The 10,456-nt window shown below is 35.0% G+C and overlaps 2 protein-coding genes across 2 annotated transcripts; both read right to left on the bottom strand.

Annotated features, from left to right (window-relative positions):
- Positions 1-216: 216 nt before the first annotated feature.
- On the bottom strand, positions 217-825 carry LOC137805550 (uncharacterized). The gene has a single exon (XM_068605495.1). It carries the CDS (start codon positions 823-825, stop codon positions 217-219), a length of 609 nt encoding a protein of 202 aa, XP_068461596.1.
- Positions 826-3,570: 2,745 nt separating this feature from the next.
- LOC137805869 (putative pectinesterase 63) lies at positions 3,571-6,343 on the bottom strand. The gene is made up of 4 exons (XM_068605765.1): positions 5,797-6,343; positions 5,214-5,420; positions 4,090-4,337; positions 3,571-3,852 (listed from the first exon to the last, which is right to left on the bottom strand). Exons 1-4 carry the CDS (start codon positions 6,214-6,216, stop codon positions 3,693-3,695), a joined length of 1,035 nt encoding a protein of 344 aa, XP_068461866.1. The 5' UTR covers positions 6,217-6,343; the 3' UTR covers positions 3,571-3,692.
- Positions 6,344-10,456: the final 4,113 nt, after the last annotated feature.

Below are 10,456 nucleotides of genomic sequence, written 5' to 3'. Positions count from 1 at the left end.
TAGCCTCTTAAGCTTCTCCTTAAGCCTGAAGAAACCACTACCTTCAATAGAATAAGCGAGCCATTTGTCTATCACCATCTCACAGAAGCCCTTCTCCGACAACCAGGCATCAATAGAACGAAAAGGCCTCGGACCCCAGTCTTTGACCACAGATTTCACTACAAGTGCACAATTGTCCGACACCTCCCTTTGTTGCACATATTGTTTACAACAAGGCTACTGAACCAGCCATTCCTCAGAAACAAGAACTCTATCCAGTCTACTCTTCGCCAAACCATTAGAATTAAACCAAGTGAACCTTTTCCCCACAGAAGGGATTTCAATCAACTTATTAGATTCGATGAAATTGTTGAACCCTTCAATCTCTTTTGACTGGTCACCCCGTACCATACTACCCTTCCTTTCACTTGGACTTCTGACAGCATTAAAGTCACCACACAAACACCACACAACATCTTGTGAAGCGGACATAATATTGGACAACTCCTCCCATAGAATCTTCTTCTCTTTCAAATTACATGCTGCATAGACATTCACCACTACACATCTAATATTAGCTTTGGAGTGAGACCCAAAGACGGCGATAAAACCCTTACTCATCAAGTGACTCTGATAAACAAAAGTCTCCTTATTCCACATCGAAAGTAAGCTACCACTACCATTATCACCTTCGTAATGTAACCATCCACTGTTATTATTCCCCCACAACGAGAAGCATTTAGCATCAGAGAACCGTTTAGCCTTTGTTTCTTGAATACACACAAAATCCACTCCTTCCCTCCCTATAAGATGTCTTAAATACCCTGCTTTGGTATTTCCTCCCATACCTCTTATATTGAAGTCAACAATCATCATAACCCACCGTGCTTGCTCCCCTCCTTAGGATTATTTAAAACCTTTGCATCCCTTACTTCCATAGAATCATATTCAAGGATAACCACAGCTTCATCCTTCCGGCACCTCAACCCAGCTTTTTTCCCAATTTCCCACAACGAAGGTGATTCGGCCATGGCAGGAGAGGTACACAACCGGGTGTTACAATTACTAATATCCTTATCAGATAGTGAGACAGGGGGCGTACCTTGTCTACAAGCTAAAGGTACATATGCATCCATCTTGGATAGTCTCGCACTTATCCTTGCAGACCGTCTCGGGTGGGACGAGGACTCCCCTAAATCAGCAAGCATTTTCTTCTTCCTTCTTCGTGGTGGAGAACTAGACACGCTTCTCCCTTTAATGCCTCCATCTTCTAGCCAATGGAAAGATTGCACTCCCTTCCTGGCACCGTGCCCAATCTTCCCCTCTTTCCCCTCCTTCAAGCTCTTTAGAGACGACCCTCTTTCTGCCCCACAACCTCCATAATTCGAGTCTTCGTAACGCAGCTTATGAGAAGAGATAGATTGACTCATTATTGAGCCTTCAGATGGGTTTACATTCGTCTTGCTAGAGGAACCCGTAGTGCCCCTAAGCCCAATCATCTCTTCAACACACCTCCCATTTTGCACCAGATTTAATTGGGCTGGAGTTGATTGGGCCTCCATTACACCGAAGCCCACATCCAAACCGTGCATGTTGTTGACATTTTCAATATCCATCACCAGTTTTGCCATCTCATCTAGAGGAGGTACAATGTGTAAAGCTGTGTCGCTCGCAATGTCAGAGGGGAGCAGGTCAACCCCTTCTGACGCCTTCTGCACTTTCATTTCTTCATTCGTGTTTGCTTCTGTACGTTTCCCTGGCCCGATTAGGTTGTACGAGACGCAACCTTCTTTGGACCATTTTGTCATTTTCAGGGACTGTTGAACTCCTCCCTCAGCCGCTTGATCGGCTATCTCCCCAGTCAACCACCGTTCCTCCCCTTCCCACATTCGGTCCTCCGCCACTCCAATATTATCTGAGAACTTTGTTTCTTCTACATAAGTTTCCGTAGAGGATACACTGCCAAAAGATTCAGAGGAAGCGTAGTTGATCTTGTAGCTTTCATCAATGGACACAGGCACCTCCTCCTCCACGAGTATATTGCATAGCTGCTCATTAACTTGCACACACTTAGCTAATCTGGCACTGTCTAGTTTCAGCATACGAACTTGGAGTCTTGCGTATTCCAAAGTCGCCCACGTTTCCGTCAGGCTATCAATGGACACCAACGCAGCCGACGGTGCCACCAGGCCAACGAGTTTAGAGAAGCACTCTCTATTCCATAATGATATGGGAAGGCCATAACATCTAACCCAGACAAGTCTATGACTGGATACGGTAGTGGCCGACCAAGGCTTCAAACTCGCGAAAACACTGTCGAACCATGCACCGTTTTGCTTGATAACCACCTCCATACTTTCCCCTTCCCTTGGGGTTAGCATTACCGTATTATCCCCCAAAGGTCTGACCCTGGACATGTCCATACCTCCTTTCACGATTTCTTCCTCTAGGCGAGCCTCATCTACATCCTCTCTAAGTTTCCCAATCGCACTACATTCCATCCATGGCATGATAGAGTATTGTGCTTCAATACTGAGACCCTTCCACTGTTCCTGAACTTCCCCTGTAACCACTTCAGCATAGGACCTCTTCCCTTTCTTCTCTACCCACATGTCCTTACAGCTCTGCTCCCTTATGGGCTTATAGTCCTTCTGGTTACGCGTTTTATGTACGGGTTGCTTCTCCATGCTTAACGACCTCTTCCTCCTATGTTTAGGCGCAACGAGCTTGTATTTAGGGACATTCACATACAACTTCCTGCTCCCTATATACATCTGATCCAACTCCCTCTCAAGGCGCCCAGCATTACTCACACCGAAGAAACTCACGAACCCGAACCTCCTCCCCCATTTATTGAGCCTTCGCGAGATAAAAACCTCTTTTACTCTAGCCCATTTCTGAAATATCTTGAGCATGTCCATTTCCCCTACACCACTTGGAAAGTTTGAGAAGAAGAATTTAGTGCAATCTTGTGCCCTATAGTCACCATGACGGGTTGATCTACCTCTACCCGGCCATTCTCTCCGCTCCCTTCCTCTCCTCTCCTCCATTGAGAGGGTTTTTTTTAGGTTGTATTGATGAAGTTTATCTGTGAGCTTCAATATTTTTTCAGTTTTGATTTTTGGCTATCGAAGTATTTCTTAAATATATTTTTTATTTAATTTATTTTTTTATGATAAAAAAATTTAAAATAATTGTTTGCAACTCAAACTTGTAATAACTAGAAGAGTTGTGATAAGAAAAAAACGAAGAAAAGTGACATTCAGGTTTGGATAAGATGAGAGATGATTTTGTAGTTGGTGAATTTTTACCTTCATTTTTTTGGCAACCTATTTTATTTACAGCCAATATCACTAAATATATATAGTAAGTCGTTGATAATTGCAATGTAGCATGAAAAAGGTAAGTTTTAGCCGTCTCTATATGTTCCTACTTTGTTCTTTTTCTGCATCAACTTTATGGCCATACTTGAACTTTCATCATATATATGAAAGGAAATTCGCGTGTACAGCTTCTTACCTCACATTACTTGTATAAATCCTTTCTTACAACAATCAAGTACACCCAACAAAGTTTACAAAGTTTTCAAAGTTTTACGTAACACTTTGTTACACTAGTAGACAAGTAATAGCACAGTACAATCATGATACATTCATGTGTATGAGAACTTTCTCTTATAATAATTAATGTTCACATGGTTCGTAGTGTCTGTATCACAGCTTTGGAGGTGGGACAACCCACTTTCCTCCATGAATATACGCCATGCTCATGAAGGGCTTTGCTTCTTCATCAGACAGTATCTTCCGAAATTTTACACGTCCAGAGGAAACAGCTCCTGCTCCCGTGCACTTATATTCTCCATAGTAGATTGTGCTATAATAAGTAAAATACCTTTGTCAAAATATATAATTGAGAGAGTTCTTTCGCAAAAAAAATAAAAAATCATATGACTTCATACATGCCTGACTAGAGCTGTGATTTCTACATTCACTTTATAATTTATTATCATAAAATAGGCTTCTAAATTATAGTTATGAGAAGATGGATCTTTAACATGAGTGAAGAATATGTATTTATAGTTGTGATTGATATGGTGTAGGTAAAACGTACTTGTTGGATTTGGGTTGAGAAAGTTGATTGGTGAACCATCCCCGGGCTCTGATGAGGGAAGCCATGTAGGTGTAAGCAAATACCACTCTAGGGCTCTTCCTCCATGCACGTCCAAGGTAAGTGTTCCTGTTACCACTTCCCGTAATGTTGCAGTGCAGGAAAGTGAATCCAGTATCTTCTCCAATGCTTTCCCTACCTTGTGCTGTAATAACACTCAAACCCTTTGCCACCGATTCTATTCTACTTCTCTGTACACATATCATCATCATACACGTCAACCTATATAGTAGACACACTGACACAACATAGATAAATACTAAAAGTACGAAAAATATGTGGAATATCTAAAATGTAGAACATGTATCACCATCTATATATTATATTTTTACTAATTATATAAATTAACAATCAATATTTATATGAACAAGTTGAATTTTTCTTAGATAGAGAAAAATACTTTTTATAACTAGTTCAAAATGATTTTTTTTTATTTTTTTAATTATAATAAAAAAATATATAATAAATTTAAATTTTTAGAGAATTACTGTTTTATTCTTTTTAAAATTTTATTGGAACCAGGTTAGAATTGTTACAAATCCAAAGATATTTATTAAATTAGATACTTTCACTACAAGAAAATCATGAAATAAAAGTCAATTTTTAGAGATCAAAAGAATTAGTTACAATATTAATAACTAAATTAGAGATCATTTTAGAAACTAAATAAAAAATTGGTTTCTAAATTAGTTTCTATTATTGTTAAATAGTTTCTAAATTGGTATCTAATTAACAAACAAGGTTTTAACTACCAATTATTTAGTTGCTAATTAGATACCAATTTAGAAACTATTTAACAATGATAGAAATTAATTTAGAAACCAAAATTTTTTTTTAGTTTCTAAAATGATCTCTAATTTAGTTACTATTGCAACAAATTATTTTGATCTCTAAAAATTAATTTTTATTTTATGATTTTCTTATAGTGTTTATGGATACATGTCATATTATATCAATGTCCGATATATAATTCGACAGAGATATTTTAGAGATGTCTCCGAATGTGAACTGACTTTCATCATAATGTATAATAAATGGAATTATATAACAGGTTAACATATACGAACCAAGTAGATGGATTTTCCATTTCCAAAGATGAAATCGTAGGAGCCTTGGATGTAACAGTCCTTGAAAAAATGCCTGCCTTTATCATCACATAAAGTGTCCTGAAAGCTCACGAACTTGCAGTTGTAGAATGCAGCCTTGTCCCCAGATATCCTCATGGCTAATGCTTGAGCTCCAACACTATTTTCATCCGGCCTTGGAGACGAGTTCTGCATGTATACGTACATCACACATACATTCATTTGGCAACATGTACAAGAAAATAAATTTAACTTAAACAACATTTAAACGTATAACAATTGTATTAGGCTTAACAGCTATTATTATGTTACTGTAATCATTAAATAGTTTTGGTTATAAAAGTTTTATTTCCTTTAATTGATTATCCGCATAATGAAAATGAAAAAGGAAAAACAGCTAAAAGAAGCAACCTTGCACATGTATTTGAACAAAAGCTAACCAAGGACGCTATGTCCATCACACACAATAATTTGTTGTTAGTAAGTAATGATATAAACTTGTGATATTATTCCGTAAAAGAATATGAATGATGATGAAAATGAAAGGAGGGGGAGAAAAACGCACCACAAAAGCGACGTTGACAGCGACGAAGTAGTCGGAGTCGACAGCGACGGTGGCGCTGTCGACTGTCCCATACTTTAAGGCGGTGGCGTGGTACGTTATGATGGGCATGGTGTGGGAGTCGCTCTCATTCCTCTCTCCATAAAACGTGACGAAAGGTTTGGACCTATCCACGGTCACCTTCTCGCGATACTCGCCCATGCCGATCCACACCACCACTCGCCGCTTGTTCCCTGACGGAATGCTGTTCACGGCCTCCGTCACCGTCCTGAAGTCCCCCGAGCCGTCCCCGCGAACCCTAATGACTTTATCGGCGACGTTTAAAGAAGAGTTGGGAGGAAAACTGGTGGTTGCTGTGACGAGGTGGAGTGCGAGTGTAACTGCAGCAAAAAATGTAGCGCCACTTTCAACGTGACCCATCATCTTATGCTGCGATGCAACCGTAGTAACTTCTATTTAAATATATGTTGAAAAACTAGAGTACGTGGACCTTAATTGGGCTAAATGCTTTAGGGCTATCAACTTTGGAGGCCCATCTCATGCTTCAATAGTTTTGTTCTAACTTAGTAGAGAGCTGGATGGAGAAAATTGGAGTTTGTGGAGGTATTATAAATATTAGTATTGCACAAGTTAATAATTTTTTTCATTATGAATATACTCACATTTATAAAGTACATAAATTCATTAGTTTATAAATATTTTTAAATTTTATATAACATTAGAGTTGGGTATTTGGTTTTGGATAATCTGTATGGATCTCCAACATTTGATTGTGAGTATTTTAGTTCCCTCTATTTAAGTGATAAATTAAAGAAATTGTATCCATTAACTCTCGTGACCTTTTTTTAATATAAGAAATACAATATTAATAAATAAGTGAAATATAAGTTAATATTAAAAAATGAATTTAAGTTTAATTTTTGTCATAAAATCAAATTATACATAAGGTTTGTCTTGCTCACATATATTACAAATTACTCTAATATTTAATTGTTGTGAGATTTCCACCACATTTCTCATCATGACGATATTTGTAAGATTTAACTATCCAATATTGGATAGTATGATAGGTTCAACGATAATACAACATTAGAAAGTGATTTTATGTATAACTCATTGTCACAAAACTGACTTGCAAAGAGAAATATGTCTTACTTATATACTATAAATTGGCCTAATCTATAAGGATATTGTAACATACCAAATATTGTAATTTACAATAAAATATTTAACATTTTATTAGTTGGATGTTTTAATACTTTAAAAATAAGCTAACATATGATAAAATTTATCTGAAGTATTAAGTCTAATTTAGTAAAGTAAACGTTTTATTTGTCAAACCCAAAAAATTAAATAAAATGAAATTTTGTTTGACAAAAAATATGTAAAAAGTCATCATCTAAACTAGGTAAATTATTTTATCTAAGTATCAGTAAGACTATCCAAAGTCTTAATGGATCATTTGAATCACTACAAGAAAAACGCGAATTATATACGGATTATTACATACGGATCAAAATCCGTATGTAAAATCAACATTACATACGGATTTTTGTCCGTATGTAATCCGTATATAAACCTGTTTTACATACGGATTTTGGGCTTTACATACGGATTTTGGCTGTATGTAATTCCAATTTTTCTTGTAGTGAATAAAAGTCAAATATCATCAAACGAATTGAAGAATCATCATATATAGTATAATTCAAAATCTTTTTACGAGACTCACTTATTAAGATAAGAACAAAATTTATTTTTCACTATATGACGATTTTAATGTATAAACTTACAACTCAAATTGGGACCTTATACAAAAACTAAAATTCAAATTGAGATAAGTGTAATAATTACAAATTACATTATAAATAAGAGCATGGTTGGAAGATGGGTACACACACTATTACAAGAATCGACAATATCAAAAGAGAGAATAATACCATAGTGATACATCAATCTTAAAAAATAATCAAGTAAGGAAAGGAGACCATCATTATATGTAACTATTATATTATTCTTGTCAAATGAGGTGTCCTTAACCTCAATACTCTGTTTGTCCCTATCTTTATGATGTTGGTGGATGTATAATTCATCTGGGTGGTAAACTTTCCATTTTTCCTTGAATGTGATACCAAATGAGGTGTTTTTAATCTTATTATTTTATTTGATTAATATTCCTTTAACTTAAAAAGGGTATTATGAGTTTATCTTACATTTGTATCTTGAGTATAAATTTAGATTAAATGTAGTTAGAGGTTGGACCTTGAGAATTTAAATGAATTGGATTTGATAAGTTCATTTATCCTAACTAGTCACTTAAATTCTTGCACAAGAATCAAATAGTGAGTTGGATTGTATATTTCACCTCATGGTTGAGTCTATTTGAGAAAAATGCAAAATATGTGCAATTGAAAGTTGGACTTGAGAGATTGAAATAAGTGGGATTTGATAAACTTGTGTATCCTATCTAGTTACTAAAAATATTTTTAATTAATGCATATGAATCAAATATAGTGACTCTGACTAATCATATGTGAGTTTGATATCATTTTTACTTGTATTAATAAGTCTAATTAATTGTATCTTCTAAGTCTAACTAATTGTTTCCTAACTGATTATATCATTTGAGTGTGACTAATAATATTATATTAGTAATTTTAACTAATTCTATCTTATTTACTTATACCAATGAGTCTCACTAATTGTATATACTTGTTTACAACCATTTCTTATTCTCTTCGTAGACTTATTACATACGGATCTCCTTCTCCTATTAAAAGAATTAAGTTGTCCCCCATATAATTCACAAAAATGAAACCCATACCTGTGAGAAAAACTTCTCCTTCAGTCTAGAGTTTTGTGATTGTGTAGCCTTCCAATATAGCTCTTGTTGTCTTCTTCCTTCACCCATTCCATCCTTCATTTATCTTGACATCACATTTACAAATCTTGACTTGAACACTGCTTGTGCGTACGTTAAACCTTGTTCCTTCCTCCTCCAAATATTGCTTGTTTCATTGCCTTCTAGGATTTTCATTTTTAACCCCAACCTCATCCCTCCTATATTTTGGCAAATTAGCATGAATCTTCATGCTTCCTATCTTGTCATATCATGTTGTTTCTTCATTTCCACTTCGTTTTTCACATCTACATCTAACTAAACCAAAGCGTTGTCACTTCCAATCTAGCTTTTGGGAGATAAAATCCTCTTGTACCCTTCACATCTTTAAAAAGTTCACCACATATCATATTCTTCTTACTTCACAACAAAATGGGAAAAGAAAAAAGTATGTTTGTTCATCCATGTGTTTTGCCTCCCCTACCTTTGGCGATGATGATCGTCGTTCATCACTTTTACACGCAGCACCTAATAATTGAATAACACACCAAACTGCAACACTAACAATTCACTACAGTCTATTCAAATCTCAGCATAACATTAATTGTGAAAAATCTCTTAAGAACTAAGAATAACAATGACCCAACTGCGATTAACAAAGATCCAAACATAAACAGTAATAATTATAACTGAATATCAACTGTAAAGCTTAAATTTCTCACAATGATGTGTTCAATTAAAATTTTAATTAACCATGTCTCTTAATTTTAATGAAGTTATATTTTTTTTATACCATTGTTAATTGTTAATTCTGATAATTAATTATTTTATTGATGAAAATATATATTATATTTAATATTTAAAAAATAATAATTTACTTATAGAGTAGTAGGGTGACTAGTGGAATCGGCATATTTTGTTATTGTATTTGAAAAATACAAGTTATTATTTTAATTTATATATTATATATTATTATGTGTCAATCATAAAAATTGATAGTATTTATTACAAATTTAAAGAAAAATATAACATCTTTTGTGAAGTATTTTTATGTCACAAATTTTTAAATCGTTTTTTCTAAATATCATCCTAAATAAACCGCTTTTCGAAATAAATTATATATATATATTAAGAAATGATTTATAATGATATGCAAAAAAAGCGAGAAATATAATTTATAATTTTTTTTAAGATAATAGAATATAAAAAATTTATTAAAATTCTAAAATTATTTGTTATGAACACATGTCATGTGGAAAAAAAGTTATGTTTTTTTTATATATAGATTTTAAAGAAAAACTTAATGGTCAAAACCATTTACAAGTCAATTAGTAGGAACGAAACTCAAACACTATTAGTACACATTTACAAGTCAATTAGTAGGGAACTAAACTCAAACACTATTAGTACACATTGTCGGAGTGGAGATGGCGTTTAAGATGGAGAAGAGAAAGGTTTGAGTGGGAAGCATCACTAGAATCTGATCTTAGTTGTCACATTGCCAATGCTTATGTTATTAGGAATGTGAACGATGTGCAGGTTTGGAGAAGTGGCGAGTCAGGGTGCTACACAGTAAGGGCGGCGTATGAGTGCTTAGTGGAGGCGGAAAATACTCCTCAAGTAGAGGTGTTTAAGCTTCTATGGAAGGTAAAGGCACTCCCTAATGTGTTGATCACAGCATGGCGGGTGATTAGGGGCAGAACACCGACAAGAGTAGCTCTAAGCAGGAGAGGGGTTCAGATTAACAACCCTGAATGTGTCTTGTGTAAAACTGTGGATGAGTCAAATCAACATCTTTTTATAGAATGTAAACATGTGTGGCGTGTA

This window comes from Phaseolus vulgaris, chromosome 3 (genome assembly GCF_000499845.2).
Source record: "Phaseolus vulgaris cultivar G19833 chromosome 3, P. vulgaris v2.0, whole genome shotgun sequence".
Classification (NCBI taxonomy): Eukaryota; Viridiplantae; Streptophyta; class Magnoliopsida; order Fabales; family Fabaceae; genus Phaseolus; species Phaseolus vulgaris.
Note: the sequence above shows the minus strand (reverse complement) of the source record. Positions and strands in the feature narration are given on the sequence as shown.

What these genes read in the sequence shown, in the direction of transcription:
- LOC137805869 (XM_068605765.1), bottom strand. Translation starts at nt 6,216, where the DNA reads ATGATGGGTCACGTTGAAAGTGGCGCTACATTTTTTGCTGCAGTTACA. An exon ending in ATGGAAAATCCATCTACTTG is followed by an intron (nt 4,338 to 5,213) that starts GTTCGTATATGT and finishes ATATGTGTACAG; the next exon opens with AGAAGTAGAATAGAATCGGT. An exon ending in TCTCAACCCAAATCCAACAA is followed by an intron (nt 3,853 to 4,089) that starts GTACGTTTTACC and finishes TACTTATTATAG; the next exon opens with CACAATCTACTATGGAGAAT.
- LOC137805550 (XM_068605495.1), bottom strand. Translation starts at nt 825, where the DNA reads ATGGGAGGAAATACCAAAGCAGGGTATTTAAGACATCTTATAGGGAGG.